The sequence below is a fragment of the Plecotus auritus genome (genome assembly GCF_963455305.1).
Source record: "Plecotus auritus genome assembly, chromosome: 1".
Lineage (NCBI taxonomy): Eukaryota > Metazoa > Chordata > Mammalia > Chiroptera > Vespertilionidae > Plecotus > Plecotus auritus.
Window position 1 is genome coordinate 121,715,598 of NC_137770.1, and position 19,956 is coordinate 121,735,553.

General features: G+C 43.8%; 1 protein-coding gene across 8 annotated transcripts in view; it reads left to right on the forward strand.

Moving 5' to 3' along the window:
• The first annotated feature begins 286 nt into the window (after nt 1-286).
• The window catches only part of HEXA (hexosaminidase subunit alpha), a 91,875-nt gene continuing 72,205 nt past the window's right edge, over nt 287-19,956 (forward strand). For 6 of the 8 annotated variants that reach the window (XM_080669846.1, XM_080669849.1, XM_080669843.1 and 3 more), the window contains exon 1: nt 287-703. In XM_080669846.1, coding sequence (XP_080525972.1) covers nt 451-703 — 253 coding nt within the window. In that variant the 5' untranslated portion in view covers nt 287-450. The remainder of the gene's footprint in view (nt 704-19,956) is intronic. The other 2 variants (XM_080669845.1, XM_080669850.1) reach the window with 1 other exon arrangement.

The window sequence follows — 19,956 nt, forward strand, 5'->3', positions numbered from 1 at the left end:
ACTACTTAATCCCAGCCCCACAGCATTTCGAATCACAATCTGTGGTTTTAATCCTCTCTTCTGCTTCCTGGCGAACTCTTATTTCTCCTTCATGATTCAGCCTAGAAGTCCCCAGTCTGAGGACTTTCCTTTTCCGCTCCCTTCGTGGCACTTCAACAGCCTGGGGCGCTCACAGTCCTATGAGGGCAGGCATGGCATCGGCGGTAAACACCAGCGACTGCGCCACCAGGCCCTCGAGCAGGCGGAACCAGGCCATCGCCGATGCCCATCATCCTCCGCGGCCCAAGTCGCTGGACGCCCGGAGTCGCCAGGAGAAGGGGCAAGGTTGTGTTTCGGATCGGGGGTGAAGAGCACCTGGTCACGTGACACGCCGGTTGTCACGCGGGCGCCGCTCACCTGACCGGGCGGTCACGTGGTCCGGCCCGCTGGGACCAAGGAGACTGGCGGGCCATGGCAGGCTCCAAGCTCTGGCTCTCGCTGCTGCTGGCGGCAGCGTTCCCTGGGCCGGCCACAGCCCTGTGGCCTTGGCCCCAGTACATCCAGACCTCCGACTGGCACTACACCATCTCCCCGCACAGCTTCCAATTCAAGTACCACGTCAGATCGGCCGCGCAGTCGGGCTGCTCCGTCCTCGATGAGGCTTTCCAGCGCTACCGTGACCTGCTCTTCGGTTCCGAGTCTTGGCAACGTCCTGCCCTCACAGGTGAGCCGGACCTGCCCCGCCTGCTTCTGGGCTCTGAGCCTGTCTGCCTTGGGACAACTCCCAGACTTCCTGAGACGCCCTTCGTGGGGCTTTTGCCCTACTCTCTAGTCTCCACTTTGTCCTGCCCTATCCCGCCGGCTGTCTCAGCCTCCCCGAGGTTTAGTCCACTAATGCCATTCACTTCACTGAACTCCTACCCTCGGACTGTATTTCACCCAAAATGCCTGCTATAGGACTACAGTTCAATCAGGATACCAAATTACTGAAAATACTGTGCCAATAGACATCTAAGGAGATCCCTCTTAAAGTGTTCAAGAGTCACAGGGTCCTAGTGAAACTGTGGCTAGAGCTGGGTAGAGACCAGAGCTGATATCCAAAATTCGTATAACAAAACGTGGGAAATGTATTGATCTACGCAAAATTACATGACAGTGTCTGACACATAGCATGTTCAGGAACTGTTTAAACGGTGCGAGAAGTCATAGAACACTTCCGTAAGAAAATGAGTTTTGAGCAACCACCTATAGTGAGGTGGTGAATATAATGGGCCTGGGCTGAAAGGAGGGTATTCCAGGAAGGGTACAAGGCTTGAACAGTCACAAAGGGTTATGATTGATCTCAAAAGTGCTGGGCTGGTATGTGTGATGAGGATGGGGGCTGGGGAGTGGTGAGGGATGGGGTTCCGGGGTGGAGATAAAGTGGGATTAAATGAAAAGTCAGGAGTGCTTTGGATATTGGTTTTATCTAAATTAGCAGGGGTTAGCAATTTTCTTTAAGGCAACTGCTGAAAATGTGTTTGAGGATTATTATTTTAAAGCAAATTAATGAGTGCAGTCAGCAACACAAAGGAATCAAATTCTATTTTATGCATGTAAAATTTATAGAGTTTTGAAAATCTGGAATCTAGTTCTCTGGTTGTGACGGGTAGGTGTTTATGAGTGGAAACCATATTTATGGTTGGGCCACATGGTAACATCATTTTGAGTGATATTTCAACTGTGCTTAAATTACTTTCACAAAAATTTTCATTTGATATAGAATTAAAAGCATGTAATTAAACAGATGGCAGTTAGAGAATGACAGAGAGTCTTGGCCTCAAGGTGAAATGCGTTAGGCTGGGAGGATAAAAGGCCTGCTATTGTTGTGTGGTATAGCACATATTTCTCTTAGTCCTTTGTGACAAGTATTAGAATGCCTTACACAGGATTGGCACTCAAAATATGTTTAGTTTTATATAGAACAGTTAGGGCCTGGCTTGTGCAAAAAAACATAGATCTGTCATGTAATTGCTTTGTGCCTATCCCAGTGGTGGGCACTATGGATGTTATAAGAAAAGTAGAAGACCTAGGTTCAAGCTTTGCAGTCCAAGTGGGGAAATATGAAGCAAAAGGACACAATGTATTATAAAATGCTCAAAATGTGGTAATTAGGATGTTTACTACTATTGTATAAATTAGGATAATCCTGTACTTCTAAATTAAGCCTTTACCTCCATTACCACGGTTATGTGACAATAGGATGCTGTAAATTCCTAATGAAATAGATTTGGAGGCAGATAAGAAATTAAATAAAGTGTTTATTTCATTTTATTACCTTTTTGTGAATGAATTTACTCTGCTAGTTGAGGAGTTCTTATCCATTGAAAGATAATAAAAACTGGTTTGGATGAACATTACCAAAGACATATGAGTAACTTCTTTCTCTGTTGTTCTTTACATGGAGCCTTCCCTTTGAAACAGTTTTCTGGGGAGGCTTTCAGATGACTTGAGCTATAATCCTATTTCTGAGGAGGGAGTAGGAAGAGATGAATTGATGGAGGGGAAAGTACCATCAACAAGGCCCAAACAAGGGTATATTTCTCCTTGGGGGCTTATTTTAGTAAAGGAAACAACATAGGCAAGTTAAATCTTAGCTAACTGCTTTTCATCCCGTTCCTCCAAATAACTTCCTTGTAGTTTTAGGCCAGTGTTTTTCTTAATGCAGCACAACTTCTGGTTTTGATCTGAACCTCGAATTCAGTAAGATTCATACTTCCCTTTTCTGAAAAACAAGTCTACTACTGAGTTTCCATTCTATTCTGAATTCACCTTCAAGGGTTAGCCATAGCCCTCCAGCTTCTAAGTGATCTGTGGAGATGTTGAGGATTTGCCAACTGTCATTGAGAGGTGTTTCTGTCAACTGGAGAGTGTGTGCTACATATTGTTAAACCTGTTAAATGGAATTATTTTAGGCTCTAGATATCTAGTTCTGTGTTTTGGTTATTAAGCCACATCCTGTTTGCAAATCAAAGATCTGATCATTTGGGATGGCACCCATCTAATGTTGCCCAAATACTTTTTTGGGTGATTTAATGGAGCTGATAAAGCCCTAATTTTTCAGGTTAAGTGGCTAAATCTGATTATGTCATTTGCCTGCTGTCTCCTTTGCTTTCCCTGAAACTAGATGATTGAAGCCATAGTATTTAATGGCTGGAGAGAAAGAATAATGCTGATTTGTTTTCTCCACTCTAATTAGACTAGTAGCTGTGTACACTTTAACCTTTCCCATAACAAGGACAAGGACAAGTTAATAATCATTAACTTGATTTCCACTAAGTTTCTTCTCTTAAAAGCAAAAGAGGAAGAAACACCATAGAATTCTATAGTAGAATTATTTTTCTTGTGAAGGAGAATAGAGGGACACATGAAGGAGGAGAAATAATAAGATTTGGAAAGGAGATAGGCAGAAGGATCTAGTTTTTAGGAGCAAAATAATTGTTGTGCCTCAGTAAGCCTCTCCTCTGTTTTTTTCTTTATTACTAATTTGTAATGCTTTTTAGATAACCCTGGATAGTACTGAGCCCAAGGAGCTCTGCTTGATCAAGATGTGTGTGGTAGTCTGGACCTGATTAATGAAAAATTAAGTCTTATTTCCTTGAGCCATTGTTGCTCGCCCTGCCTTGTATTTTCTGCTTGAAGACTCTGTACAGTGGCGTACTTGGTCTGGAGCATGATTTATTCAGGAATCAGCCAGAGAATGTTTACTAGTTGCTTATTTAACTACTAGAGGCCCAGTGTATGAAATTCGTGCACGGGTAGGGTCCCTAGGCCTGGCTGGTGATCAGGACCAATCTGTGGGGCAACTGGCAGGGTGATTGGGCCCCCGCCCCCCTGCTGGCACCCGCCTTGGCTGGCCTGGGGCCTGTGGGCTGGAGGCAGCTCCTGTGTTGAGCATCTGCCCCCTGGTGATCAGTGCACTTCATAGCTACTGGTCATTCCACTGTTCGGTCAATTTGCATATTAGGTTTTTATTATATAGGATGTGCCCGCAGGCAACCTGCCTAATTTTCAAGCAGCTACTGCTGCATTAAAAAAAATAATCTGCTTATATTCCAAACATTTCTGAAGATAACAAGGAGATAGTGATGAATGTCTTTACATGTAAGTAAAAGGAAGAACTCAGTGATTGTAAAATAAAACAAAAATAAAAAGTCAGTCCTAGTGGTGTCCCTCCTGCTCTTCTTTCACCCCACTTCCTCTCCACCAAATGAGTGAAGCAGAGCATTGTAGAGTTTTGCTTGTTGGTACCTTCTTTTTATTGGTTTGTTTTTGTTTCTAATCGCAGGTATAGGCTTTTTTGCTTTTTTTCTTATATCTGTACAGCCTCTTTCTGGGGCTTGTTGTCAATATATTAGCCTGTTAAAGGCATAAAACTAATCCTTTTCCTGTTGATTATACAAAAGGAAAGTTTTACTGCCTAACCAATGCTTCTTTTAGAAATGAAGGAGGTCACTGTTATGTTTCTGCATTTTTGTAAATTTCCCCTGCTGGCCCTGGAAATAAGTGATAAGAGTAGAGTCAGTGTGCACCATCAAGAGGTTTAACCAGTTGGATTAAGTAGGACCTTTCTCCCACTTTGTGGGGGCACGGACAGCAAGGTCAGCTGAAGAGAGGAGGTTGTGTCTGTAGACGTGAGATAGGTTTTTGTGGAATGGTTTTCTGTGATCTGCCTCAAGGTTTATGGTCTGTAGTTCATTGTCATAGAGAAATGAATTTGCTTCTCTTCTCTATTCCTGGTTCTAGCTAATAAGATCTGTTATTGGGTCAGGAACTTCTCTCTTTCATTTCCTTTGCTTCTGTTTTAAGCTTCAGTTATTGCTTAACCAGCAGTTGCCAACCTTTCGGACCTCATGGATCACCATTGGTCTCCGAACCACTGGTTGGCGACAGCTGGAAGCTTCCTGGCCATGCACTCAATCCTGATCTCCAGCCAGTAGCGGTGTGCTCTCATTGTGGCCACATTTGAGGTTGGTTTGGGTTTAGCTATAGTGTAGAACTCTTTGCTTTGGACATGTGTGCTCAGATGTAGAAATTTGGGCATTTGCCAGCTCAGGTGTCAGTAAGCAGTCTCCCCTTCTTTTGTAAAGCTTTAGAATGGGAACAAGTGAAATGGCTTACCAGGTACACCGAAAATTTTTAAATTCTGTCCTATTTGACTTTGTTCTGATGGTAACTAGTACTGGGATCCCACATTGGTAGCTTTGATCTTTTGATTGGGGCCACAGTCCTAGTTTGAGGCAGATTCAGAGTTCCAAGCTTATGTTCCTCTTATATGTTGGAGTATCAGCCTGTTTGTCATACAAGGTGGCATCACACAGCCATGGAGCCTTCAGGCTTCTGAAAGAAGTTCATGAAACACTCTTGGGGAAGTTGCTGCTAATGGTATGGTTATCCCACAAGGCCCCCAGCCCCTGACTTATGGGGAAAATGGAAGTAGAAAATGGAAAGAAACTAGCATTTATTGAATGTTTGGCACTTGCTGTATATTATGCCCTTCATAACAATTCTATGAGGTTGGTATTATCTCCAACTTCAAAACTGAGACTCACAGAAGCTAAATGATATGTCCAGGGTTACACAGCTGGCAGTAGTGGAGCAAAAATTCCAGTCAGGCCTGTCTGTCTACAGATATTGTGCTCTTTTTACTGTGCAATCGTGGGGTAATCAACTCATAAGTATCTTCATCAAGTATTTTACCAATTAGAGATTTGAATCACACTTCTAACATCTAATTATTTAACCGCTAGCACTCAGGCTATGAATATTTTGATACCTGGTCCATCATGATCAATATTCCAGGAGTATTTCTGGCTGGCTTCTTTCCTTCCATCCATTAGGATTTTAAGCAACTATAGTTTTTAGTACCAGTAGGATTTTAAGCAACTATAGTTTGTCAGTAGCTCTGGTCCAAAGAATATTGATTGAACTGCCCCCATCCTTAAAGAACTTACAGTCTCTGGAAGTGGGAATTCAGGCATACAAAGAAGTATGATTTTTGCTGATAATTGAAGTATAATGTGCTTTGGGAGCACCTGACCCAAGTGTGTTTGTGCATTTGTAGGTACATTTTGAGAGGCTTCCATAAAGAGCTGTCTAATGATATCTGAAAGTAGGAATTGGTGGAGATGGAGGTAGTAATCCACATAAAAAGAACTGCATGTGGGAAAAGCCTTCAGGAAAGAAGCTTTCATGCCATATTCAAGGAACTTGCGGTCATTATGGTTGAAGCAAACAGTTCCAGGGTGAGCCAGCAATTTCTGAAGCTAGAGAAGTAGACCCAAATCATCTGAGAAACACTCCAGATTTATGATGTAGCAATTTGAATGTCTTCTGCTGCCATTTACAAAGATATGGAAAACAACAAAAGAGGACGGGAAGAGAGGAAGGATGGAATGAAAAGAGACAGATACTGATTAAGAGGTTAGAAGTGGGGTGAGAATAATAAAAAGTAAGTTTGATTTTGGGCCTGTTAAGTGTGAGGTGCCTAGTTTCTAGCAAACAGCTACATGGTACTGAAGCTTGAGAGAATGAGTTGGAGCACTTCCAGGGGACAAGAATTTCCAAAAGGTGACCATGTGGGGGTGGGGGTGAGGAGGAAAAAGGTGTTGGATAACTGCTAAGCCAGAATGTGGGTTAGTTCTTCTTGAGTATTTAAATCATCTGGGATAATAGCAAGCTTTAGGATGGGGAGGAAGATCCAAAGTCTTGGGTAAATAAAGAAGTAACCAGGAAGTTGCAGGCTGTTGTGACAAGGAGAGCCCCAAGATTTTACAGCTGGATGGCATGAGCCACAGAAGAGCATTTTTTTGTGTTTTGTTTTTTTAATATATTATTGATTTCAGAAAGGAAGGGAGAGGGAGATATAGGAACATTAATGATGAGAGCGAATCATTGATCGGCTGCCTCCTGCACGCCCTCTACTGGGGATCGAACCCAAAACCCAGGCATATGCCCAGACCCGGAATTGAACTGTCACCTCCTGGTTCATAGGTCGATGCTCAACTACTGAGCCACACTAGTCAGGTGCGTTTTTATTTTGTTTTCACTTGAAGCTAGAGGGCCTGACAGCAACCCCAGATCCCAACCTGAGGATGTGAGAAGGAGCCACCTCAGAATGACTTGTAGGAGAGGTAGCATTCCTAGGAGAGCCAACTTCCATTAAGGAGGAAGTAGGAAAGACTGAGGAGTGGGTGACATGTAGTACAGGTGGTTTGTGGAGGAAAGCAAACACTTAAACAGGAATGGGAGTGTGGGTCCAAAAATGAGCAGAGGCAATTATATATTGGGCAGAGTGACAAAAGGTGATAGAAATATGACATGGTAGACTTACCTGCCTGTAAGATTGCCAAGAAAATAAGTTCCAGAAATAAGTAAGAGTTCATATATACATGAGAACTTAATATGTGATAAAGGATGAATGTCCAATTAAAAGTGAAACTATGGATTAGTCAATAAATGGGTAGGGATGGCCTATTATCCATTTGGAAAAAAATTAAATCTTTACCTCATATCAATCACAAAAGGAAATTCCAGGTAGATTAAAGATCTAAAGATAAAAGGTATGCCATAAAAATATTAGAAGGAAATAAAGGAGACTTCATATACTCCTAGGGGTAGAGGAGGACTTGCTAAGCCAGCAAATAAAGGAAACCATAAAGGAAGAAATGAACAGATTTCACTGCATAAAAGTAAAGCAAAATAACCCATAAGATTAAAAAAATAAAAGTCATGCCTTGGCCTGTGTGGCTCAGTGATAGAGTGTTGGCCGGTGCACAGAAGGATCGGGTTTGATTACCTGGGTTGTGGGTTTGTCCCCGGCCCTGGTTAGGGCACAGGTGGGAGGCAACCAATCTGTGTGTCTCTCTCACATTGATGTTTCTCCTTATCTTTCCTCTTCCCTCTCTCCCTCCTTCCCATTCTCTCTGAAAACAAATGGAAAAATATCCTCAGGTGAAAATGAACATGAATGAATGAATGAATGAATGATAGAATAAAAGTCAAAATAGAGTGAATATTTGTAATCTTAGAAGACAAGTTTAAAATCTAGAAAGACCTTTACAAATCAATAAAAGAAAATTAACCAAAAAAAGTACAAAGAGGGAGAAACCAAGATGGCGGCATAGGTAAACACCTAAACTGCTGCCTCGCACAACAATTTCAAAACTACAACTAAAAGACAGAACGGACACCATCCAGAACCGCAGGAAAGCTGACTGAGTGAAAATTCTACAACTAGAAGGAAGGAGAAAAGCTCACAGAGAATTGGAGGTACGGCAAAGGGTCTTTGTGCGCGCAGAGAGGAAGGGCGGCGGAGTGCCTGGCTGGCTTTCTCTGGCGGAAGGGGGAAGGGAGCCCCCGACCGCATTGAACCCCAGTTCTGACTGCACTGAACACCTATTCCGGGCGAGCCCCTGGGGACCCACGCTCTTGTGGGGGGAGTCTGGACTCTCGGGCGGAGACTCGGGAGCCGGGGAAGGCGGAAGACTGAAAGTCCGCTCGCGCCAGTGCGCACAAAGGCTGCGGGAGGCTGCCACAGGCTTTCCCTAGCGGAAGGGAGTGAGAGGCTACTGACGGCACTGAACTCCAGTTCTGACTGAAGTGAGCCCCAGTTCTGACTGCAGTGAACCCCAGTTCCAGGCGAGCCCCCGGGGACCCACGCTCTTGTGGGGGGAGTCTGGACTCTCGGGCGGAGACTCGGGAGCCGGGGAAGGCGGAAGACTGAAAGTCCGCTCGCGCCAGTGCGCACAAAGGCTGCGGGAGGCTGCCACAGGCTTTCCCTAGCGGAAGGGAGTGAGAGGCTCCTGACGGCACAAAACCCCAGTTCTGACTGAAGTGAGCCCCATTTCTGACTGCAGTGAACCCCAGTTCCAGGCGAGCCCCTGGAGACCCACGCTCTTGTGGGGGGAGTCTGGACTCTCAGGCGGAGACTCGGGAGCCGGGGAAGGCGGAAGACTGAAAGTCCGCTCGCGCCAGTGCGCACAAAGGCTGCGGGAGGCTGCCACAGGCTTTCCCTAGCGGAAGGGAGTGAGAGGCTCCTGACGGCACAAAACCCCAGTTCTGACTGAAGTGAGCCCCAGTTCTGACTGCAGTGAACCCCAGTTCCAGGCGAGCCCCCGGGGACCCACGCTCTTGTGGGGGGAGTCTGGACTCTCGGGCGGAGACTCGGGAGCCGGGGAAGGCGGAAGACTGAAAGTCCGCTCGCGCCAGTGCGCACAAAGGCTGCGGGAGGCTGCCACAGGCTTTCCCTAGCGGAAGGGAGTGAGAGGCTCCTGACGGCACAAAACCCCAGTTCTGACTGAAGTGAGCCCCATTTCTGACTGCAGTGAACCCCAGTTCCAGGCGAGCCCCTGGAGACCCACGCTCTTGTGGGGGGAGTCTGGACTCTCGGGCGGAGACTCGGGAGCCGGGGAAGGCGGAAGACTGAAAGTCCGCTCGCGCCAGTGCGCACAAAGGCTGCGGAGGCTGCCACAGGCTTTCCCTAGCAGAAGGGAGTCAGAGGCTCCTGACGGCACTGAACACCAGTTCTGACTGAAGTGAGCCCCAGTTCTGACTGCAGTGAACCCCAGTTCCAGGCGAGCCCCCGGAGACCCACGCTCTTGTGGGGGGAGTCTGGACTCTCGGGCGGAGAATCGGGAGCCTGGAAGGCAGAGGACTGAAGGCACACACGTGCTAGCAAGGGCAAGGCTGATGGGAAGCCAAGACTGAGACTCCACCCCATCCAAGCTGAGCACAGAGGCTATTGCAATTTGGCAAGTCTAATCCTATAAGGCTGTCTCCAGCACCGGACTTCTCCCAGCATAGACACAGCTGATCCTTACAGCCAACTGGCCTGGAGGTCAATTCTTCCCAGTGATACCAACAACAATAAAGACTTAATTACAACAAGGCTGTACACACAGTCCACAAAGGGGTGCACCAAGAGTGTCCACCTCAGGTTAACTGGGGAGGCAGACCCACTGGGCCAAATTGGAAACCTAGCACACAAATCTACCAACTCAGGGAAGCAGTGAAAATGCGGTGTCTAAGAATCAGATCACAAACGAAAGAAATGGAAGAAAACAAACGACTGGATATAGAATTCAAAACCACGGTTATAAGGCTTTTTAAGAATATCCTAGAAAAGGCCGATAAATATAATGAGACCCTCGAAGAGATGAAAAAGGACCAACTAGAAATTAAACATACACTGACTGAAATAAAAAATATTATACAGAGACCCAAAAACAGACAAGAGGAACACAAAAATCAAGTCAAAGAATTGAAATACAAAGAAGCAAAAAACACTCAACCGAAAAAGCAAAAAGCAAAAAAAAAAATCCAAAAAGTTGAAGATAATGTAAGAAGACTCTGGGACAACTTCAAGCGTACCAACATCAGAATTATGGGGGTGCCAGAAGAAGAGAGAGAGCAAAATACTGAAAACCTATTTGAAGAAATAATGACCGAAAACTTCCCCCACCTGGTGAAAGAAATAGACTTACAAGTCCAGGAAGCCCACAGAACCCCAAACAAAAGGAATCCAAAGAGGACTACACCAAGACACATCATAATTAAAATGCCAAGAGCAAAAGACAAAGAGAGAATATTAAAAGCAGCAAGAGAAAAACAGTTAGTTACCTACAGGGGAGCACCCATACGACTGTCAGCTGACTTTTCAACGGAAACTATGCAGGCCAGACGGGAGTGGCAAGAAATTTTCAATGTGATGAATAGCAAGAACCTACAACCAAGATTACTCTACCCAGCAAAGCTATCATTCAGAATTGAAGGGCAGATAAAGAGTTTCACAGACAAGAAAAAGCTAAAGGAGTTCATCACCACCAAACCAATATTATATGAAATGCTGAAAGGTATTCTTAAAGAAGAGGAAGAAGAAAAAAGGAAAGATAAAAATTATGAACAACAAATACATATCTATCAACAAGTGAACCTAAAAATCAAGTGAATTAAAAACCTGAGGAACAGAATAATCTGGTGAATACAATAGAATCAGGGGCATAGAAAGGGAGTGGACTGATAATTCTCAGGGGGAAAGGGGTATGGGGGGGTTCATAAAGAGACTGGACAAAAATCATACACCTATGGATGAGGACAGTGGGGGGTAGGTAAGGGCAGAAGGTGGGGTGGGAAATGGCTGGAGGGGAACTATGGGGGAAAAAAGGAGAAATAATTGTAATAATCTGAATAAAGATTTATTTAAAAAATAAAATCAAAAAAAAAAAAAAGAAAAAAAGAATGAAAAAAAAAAAACAAAAAAAAACAAAAAAAGTACAAAGAATACGGATAGTAAATGCAAAGCAGTGCTCAAATTTATTCATTATTAAAGAAATATAAATTTTAAAATGATATGTTTATCAGGCTGGCATTAATGAAAAAGCATTGAGACAGTCTAGTTTTGGAAGGATATGAAGAGATGGGACCACATATGTTGGTTCAGATGTAAATCAGTGCAATCATTTAGGAAGAGTAATTTGGCAGTATCAAAACAAAAATATTTCATATCTTTGGCTTAACATTTTCACTTCTAGGAATTTTCCTACAGAAATCTCTCACAACATTGCTTTTTAAAAAGGATACACACAACTATTTACTAGATATTTTTTATTATGTCAAAAACTTAGAAGTATGTCCAGATGTCAACAAAGAGGAGAGGGGTTAGGACTTTAAATCTTTAAAGTATATCTCAAAAATGGGATTCTGTTCAGCATCTAAAAGTGATGTAGATTTATATATGTTGATAATAAAAGATCTGCAGATCATTTTGTTAAGTGGAAAAAAGTTACTAATATGTATTAAGCTCTCTTTTTGTTTTAAAAATTAATCTATGTCTTTTCAAAAATTGAAAGACTGCAAAATGTTAACCAGGTTATCTCTTGGAATGTATAATTATAGGGAGATGTTTTCAATGGGATCATAGGGGAAGAGGCGGAGAATAGATCAAGATTTAAAAGTAGAGGGAAAAAGAAAACTTTTAACTACAACTTTAACAAAAGAAGACGTAAGGAAGAGCATCCAGGATTCATCTGTGGTCTGGACCAGTTGCACTTCTGAGTAGTAATTAGACGTCTCTGGAGGATGCACAATCTTGGGACTCGGGAGGATGCACCATGGTCCAAACTGAATTCAGCAGCACTATGGAGGGGCTCCGGGCTCAGGGTAGCTGGTTTCTCAGACTCCTGCTTTACTGGGATAAGAAGTTTGACAGGGATGGCCTTGCCTTTTTCCCCAACCACGCCATTGTACTTTTGTACTAACTGCTTCCCAGGCTTTGGAGTTCCTCATCCCCACTTGATGGCCTGGCAAATACCAACTTGGGGTTCAAGGTTCCTGGTCAGACGTTCCCTCCAAGGTTAAGCCTGCTTCCCTTTTTGGAGATAGCTATGATATCTACTGTAGTCCTTATCGCGCTGTTTTGTAATTGTTTGTATTTGTCTCTCCCACTAGACTGTGAGCTCCTCAAGGCCAGGGACCAGGGCTTGTTTTTCTTTTTAACTGCCCCAGCACCTAGCACAGTTCCTGATGCACAGTAAGTGCTCAATATATTTTGGTTGGAATGAAAAAATGAGTGAGAAATGAATTATTTCAAGGGTTTTTATTAGGTTGAGTTTTCAGAAAGGAAGCCTGGATGTTACGTATATAAAGGGATTAGGGGGAGGGGAACAAAGTGTGCGTGGAGAACCAATAACATTGGCACCAACCTAGGCAAGTACAAGGAGATATAGGGCAGGGTAGACCTGAAAGAGTGGGAAGGTGCCAAAGGCTGGGTTGACTTTCCTAGTTTCCGCTCCAGAAACCAAACCAAATGCCAATTTATAACCAAAATGAATGTGTTTTCTCCATGCTGCTAAGATTCTGTGAATTAAACACATTAATATGATAGAAATGTTTTGATTGAGGGAGAAGAAGGGCTGGTGGAGGGAGAGGCTGTTGTGCATTGAGGTAAAGACAGAGTTTCTTGATACTCTAATGTAGCAATGAGTTGTCCTGTCTAGAAAAGTGAAAAGTCATGAATCTTTAGATTTATGGACCCCCTTTCAGAGCAGTGTCTAAAAAGGTAATTTCTGTATGCCTGTATATCTTCTTACCATCTCCCACCCCAGTCCCCAAAATACTAGGTTTGGGTGTATAAAAGTAATCTCTACATTAACTGTTGTCATTTATACCTGATTATCATGTAGCCTAATCATTATGCATATATAACATTAAGTATGCATTTTTAAATTCTAGCATCATTCATTATTTTCAGGAAATATTTATTGTGTCAGGTACTGGGAATACAAAGACACTGAGATTGGTCCCTGCTGTGGAGGAACTCACAGCCTCAGTGAGGAAATGGACAAACAGAGTATATTAAGATAAATGTATATTAAGATAAATGTCATGAAAGATTCATGATCACATAGGAAGGTCTCGTAGGATAGGGTGGGGGCCTAATAGCAAAGCTTTATAAAAGGAAAACCAGCGCTCTTTCTTAATCAGGTGAGATGTGGAAGCAATGCAAATTTGTTTCAATTGGAAGAAGCAATGTGTGCAAAGAAAAGTATGGAGAAAATTGGGGGTATTCAGGGTTCTGTAAAGAGTTCATTGTGCTACTGTGAGAGTTTCTATACAGATTTTCTACAACAGGGAAAGACATGACTAGAGTTTATTATCACCCAGTGGATTCTGGACTTTATCCTGAACGCTATGGGAGCCATTGGAGGACTTTGAGCAGAGATTGTCATAATCTGATTTTCATATTAAAAGATCACAAAGGATAGTAGATTGAAATGGAGTATATATGGAGGCCGGGAGAGACCACCTGGGAGATTTTTTTTATAGTCACCCAGGTGAGAATTTATGAGAGGCTGAATTAAGGCATTGACCAATGGAAGTGGGAAGATGATGATGATGTTGTGATAATAAGGATTTGTAGTTATAAGACTTAATTGGATCTTTCTTTTCCACTGTTGTAATCTCAGTGCTTAACACAGTGTTTGACAGTAAATATTGAGTGAATTAACTTGAGATCTACTTAAAAAGGTGGGAGGAGGAGGAAGAGGTTTATGGTCTGGGTTTATGATCTATTGATTTAATAGATGGTGCTGTTATCAAACTGAGATGATCAGCCAAGAAAAGGAATGAAGAGGTCTAGACTCATACACCTCTGCTCAAAATTTTGAGACATTTGAGCAGAGGTGTATGAGTCTAGAGCAGCCGTGGGCAAACTACGGCCCGCGGGCCGGATCCGGCCTGTTCGGCTGTTCTATCCGGCCCACGGAGCCGAAAGAGAGGAGGGTTCTCTTGCTCTCCCCTCCGCTCCTTTACTTTGAATTTATATTAGTTCACACACACACTCCATACATGCTTTTGTTCCTGCCCTCCGGTCCAGTTTAAGAACCCATTGTGGCCCTCGAGTCAAAAAGTTTGCCCACCCCTGGTAGAGCTTCAGGAGGTTTGGCATAGAAAGTAAGGTTTAAGAGTCATCAGCCTACGTGGGAGTGGATGGGATTGTCCAGAGAGAGCATAAGTGAGGAGAAAAAGAGTATAGTCTGTGACTTGGGGAACACCAGCACATAGACATTGGTGAAAAAAAAGAAGAATGATGAAGCATATTCAAGAAGTTAGAAGGAAAACCAAGAGAGAGCAGTGTTTCCTAAGCCAAGGGAGTTTGGTTGTAAGAAGGTCTGGGATGCTTGATGCTGCCATGAGATCTCAGAGGGAGTGAGTGGTTACTAAAATATTAGTTCTATGACAATAGGGATTTTTGTTGTTTTGGTCACTGCACTATCCCCAGCACTTAGAACAACCTAGCACATATACACTCAATAAATAACTGTTAAATGAATGAATGAATTGAAAAATGGATTTAGTCACAGAATCACAGTACCTTGGTTAAGGCATTTTCACAATAGTGGTGAAAGGAAGCCAGATTATAGTAGACTGAGGAGTAGATAGGATGCCAGGAAGTGGCTACGAAAAGAAGACTTAGGATGGCCATCTCCATGAGCACTTATCATGTACTAGACTCTGAGCTAAGCACTTTACATGCACTCTTTTAATCTTCCCAACAGCCCACTAAAGTAGGTATTGCTACAATCCCCATTTTACATACAAGGAAACTATAGCTCAGAGAGGGAAAATTACTTGCCCATGGTCCCACAGCTAGAACAAAATGTAAAACCAAGACTTCCACCCAGATCTGTCTAACTTTGTCAGCACCTGACTGCTCAGGCTACATTTCCTCCAGAGTTTCTTTGTGACTGAAAGGCAAGTGAAAGAGTGACTGTTTGAGATGACATACAGTTGAGACTTGCAAATATTTTAATGCTAATGGGAAAGAATCACCGGAAAAAAATAATGTGAAGATTTTTTGGGGAAAGGGAAATAATTTATAAAAGAAGAGCCTAAGAAGAAATGTAGAGTGCAGGTGAAAGGAAATCCCTTCCACCAGGGTAGGAAGAGAAGGTGAAGACCAAGTGTGTGTTGTAGATATTTTTATCAGGGAGGAGAGAGGAAGGTAGGGATGGATGGGAGTTCTTCTGATTGTCCCCTGAGAGTTAACAGAGGTGGTGATTAAGCTATAGACTTGAAGAAAGTTGTATTGTTAATAGTGAATGACGCCAGGTGTTAGACCACAGTCCTTGAGTTTTGGCTAAGAAAGAATTCAAGGCCAAGACTCAAATATAAGCAAAAGTTTATTTAGAAAGTCACAGAGGTAGAAGTGAACTGTGGAAGAAGTGAGGTCCATGAGCTCAGGAAACAAATTACAGAGGCAAAAGAAGGGCCCTTGGACCTTAGAAGAAAGAAAGCAAAGGTATACACCTTGAGGGAAGAAAGGGGAGGAAAGGCAGATGGAATTGAGAGAGGGGGAGAGGGGAACACAATGTTGGGGAAAGAAGAGGGTGGAGGAAGAAATGCTGGGTTCTTTTTTTTTTTTTTTATCTGAGGATATTTTTTTTCACCATTGATTTTCAAAGACAGTAGAAAGGTAAAAAAAAAAAAGGGGGGGGGGTGGTGGGGAGGAGGAGGAGAGAGAGAAACATTGACCAGGAACTGAATCTGTGACCCTTGAATGAGCAGGCTGACACTCTAACAACTGAGCCATACTGGCCAAGGCCATGCTGGTTTCTTAATCTGAAGGGTTTTAAAGACAGGAATTGGCCCTAACTGGTTTGGCTCAGTGGATAGAGCATCGGCCTGGGGACTGAAGGGTCCCAGGTTCGATTCCAGTCAAGGGCATGTACCTTGGTTGCGGGCACATCCCCAGTAGAGGGTGTGCAGGAGGCAGCTGATCAATGTTTCTCTCTCATCGATGTCTCTAACTCTATCCCTCTCCCTTCCTCTCTGTAAAAAATCAATAAAATATATATATTTTTAAAAAAAAATAAAGGCAGGAATTGTAGGCAAAGTCTCAAGGGAGAATCTCAAGGGAATATTAATCAGTTTTTCTAGGTGTGTTCTTTTAGGGTCATGGTCTCCACTGATTGGTCAGTACCAGGACAGGGAGTCATTAGTCATCACAGCTGATCCTGCTGTCAGCCGTGATGGCACCCCTGTTGGCCTTGCTGCTTTTCTGGGCCTGAAGCTGAAACTAGATACTAGATGGTATCTCTAGTGTGGCCAAAACTCTGTCTCTGTGATCAACAGACAGAGGCTTTGTTCCTGAGATTATTTGATGAGGGCCAGAACCTCATTGTCCTGAGGGCTTAATGCTTAAGAAAGTTGTATGGGAGTCGTATGAGGCTATTTTCTGGCCCCCTTGTTCTTCCTGTAAAGGAGTTTGCCACAAGACTAGTGACATGCCAGGGGAGGGTCTGAATCACATGACCAGTGGTATGAAAGGTTAGGGAGTTTAAGAGGAATGACCAGAGATATGCTGTAGGAGGAAAGGTCACCCTGAGGACAAGGTCCCACCCTACAATTGTCCATACCAGCTTTCTGCCCTGGTGATCTCTGTACCTGGCCTATCCTACTCTGCTCATGCCTGTCTAACTGCCTACTATATCAGTATATGTTTGAAATAGCTGTTATAGAAAATAGAAAAAATAGCAATGGCAGAGACAGAAGATTTTCAGGGCAGCATCCAGGGCCCAGCCAAGATGAGAGACCATGATTTTACCAGTGGCCCAATCCCGCTGATACATATTTTTAGGGTTGAGAGTTTTGCCCACTGAATGCAACAGAAGATAAAAGAGACACGTTGTTGAGAGAACTGGCTAGAATGTGAGGTGATGGCCCACCACTTCTAGGGCAGGAGGGAAGGAAGTGAAGGTGGGAGAGGATCGCAACAGAGAGCAGATGAAAGGTTCCTAGTGTTGGCATCTGGAGATGGTTCGCCACTGGCACTTTGGGGATAAAAGGAGCTCAGAGTTTCATGTCCAATGGATCTGTCTGTGATGAATAAAGCAAAATTATGTTTAAAAACGGGACGCAAGGGTAGCAAACTAACAGTGGTTATCTCTTCAGAGAGAGTGACAAAGGAGGGGTATCAAAAAAAGTTTGTTTTAAATACTCTGTACTGCTCAAATTTTTTAATTTAAAAAAACACAACGAACTTTTCAGTGAACCCTAAAAGAGCAAGTTCACATGAAAGCAGAGAGATGAGGGAGCTGTGGAGATAGGAGGCAGTGGTCATTGTGAGAATAAACAAGTCATCTTTTCTGTCAAAGAACGGTTTAGACAGCCGCCATTTTGGACTGCATAACTTGGCAACTGCTATGTTGGCCGCATGGCTTGCAGCTCCCCTGGGGGCCTCCATCTTGAAACAGCAAAGGACAACCCCTCCCTTTGAATTAGCCAATCGCAAAAGACTGTGCGCCTGAGCTCCAGTCAAGAGCAAGAGACAGGTCATATGCGTCAGGGGTTATAAATCCTGAGCAGACCACCTGCTCGGTGTGTGTGGGCTCCCAGACCATGTGTGCGTACCCTTCTATGTAGAAGTAAAGATGTTTGCCTTGCTGCCTGGCTCCCGAGTATGTTTTGTGTTCTACCAGGACCCCCGACTTGGGCGGGGGTTGGGGGGCTCACCATATTTCATAACATCATGAAATGAGGCCTGGAAGACATAATATGGTCCCGCCCTGTCATTGTTTCCATGGGAGAAAATGGGAGCCTGAGATTCATTCAGCTTGGCACCAATAGAACCAGAACCAGAACCTAACTTTCCTGATTTCCCAGCTCCTTGTTCTGTTTTCCAGGCTGCTTCCTGAGCACTTGAGGCTTCAGGATTTCCTGCTGTCCCCTCTGGGCTTACTGTGAATGTGCCCATGAGATTGCTGCTGCTGGCTGTTTCCTGTCCTGTGCTTCCCATACTTGGGTGCTTCTCTGTGCAGTCTGTGTGGGTGTGTGCAGAGGTGGCTAGCCTATTCCCTGCCTATTTTCTTCTCTTGGAATAGCAAGTTGGAGGTGGAAAACCACAATGATACTCTATTTACTTCATTTTAAAGTGACCAGTGTCCTTCCTGTTTTGCAGCTCTCACACCACCATCTCCCCCAGATTTTCCCCCTCGGCTTGTTTAAGCAGCAGCCCAAACCCAGATGAGTCACTGAGGGCACTTAGGACAGGGATTCTTTACCATGAGATTAGTGGCATGGGTGGAGGGATGAGCCCTTAATTTTCATTAAATCTTCAAAAGAATCTGTGACCCTCTCCCTGAATGACTATGGATTTAGAGAGTAGAGTGCAGATGTGTTTTAGAAAAATAAGATAGAGCAACAACAACAAAAATTAGTTGTTTTCTTGTCTTCAAGTAATAATTCAAATAAACTTGGTGTTTGTACAGTCTCTCTTGTCCCTGGCACAGTGACCATGGCAGTTGCATACAGATTATTTGTGATTTCTCCTGTTCGATAGCTTGAGTGAGATCCAGAGGATTAATACTAAAGCTAATGACTTTGCCCTCTTTGGGAAGGCTGCCTGGATAGATACGCAGATGCACTCTCCACATAGTGATATTGAGGCTCTGAGATAAGTGACCGAGTGGAATCAAGGAGGTACAGGATGAAGGCATAGTTTAAGGAGGGATATTCTTTTATAGTTTCTTCACCACCACCTCTCAGTTGAGTCCTCCTTTGAAATTGGTCCCGGCCCTGAAAGCCTGATTGTCCTTCTGTGTTTATGGGGTTGAGTTTTTAGGGTTTAAAATGGAGTTGTGAGTTGGCCTGGCCCAGAGTAACCTCAAATTCCTTTTTCCTGCAGAATTTAGGTAGGTATTAGAGTGAGGATACAGGCTGTTCATTGGGGGGGAAAAGAATCTTTTTGTTCAGGATAGTTGGAAAGGTCCCCTTATTGTTCCTTTTTGGCAGACCAGAGAGCTCACATGCAGCCGGGTAGTCATGCTCTGGAGGGGTGAGCAAGCTTTCCTTGAGATGGTTCAAGGCTCTTGGGTTCCTTCTGCCTAGAGACAAATAACATTTGCTATTCCAGCTTGGTTCTGGATTCTCTCTCCCTGTCTTCTGCCAGGCCATTCTGTCCCTGACTTTGTAGTCCCATAGGAATCACAGATATAGTGGTGCCAGTGCCAACGCATGTGGCTCCAGAAAGGAGAGAGAGAGAGAGAGATCATTGACCCTTTGTATGACATAAGCCTCTGTAGATGCAAGGATGGTTTCCATTTTGGACGCGTGGCAGTTAACTGGTTGAGGCTCAGGCTTGGGACAGTACAATCACAACCACCCTGAAGGTCACAGAGAAGAACTAGTAGGAGGGTGAGAAGAGACAGCATTGGTATTTTGTCTTTTTTTCACCATATACTGGGTTTGTAAGACTCTATACGATAGCCTGTTGGGCTCAGACTAGGTGGCTTTCCACTGATGGGAGAGAACCTGGATAGAAAAGAGGAGGGAATGAAGCAGAATGGGCTGATGACCATACGCCTTTGCTAGGACACCAGCTGGATCATCTCAGGCCTCCTTTGCATAGGAGATCACCATGTCTTCATCTGCTCACATTAG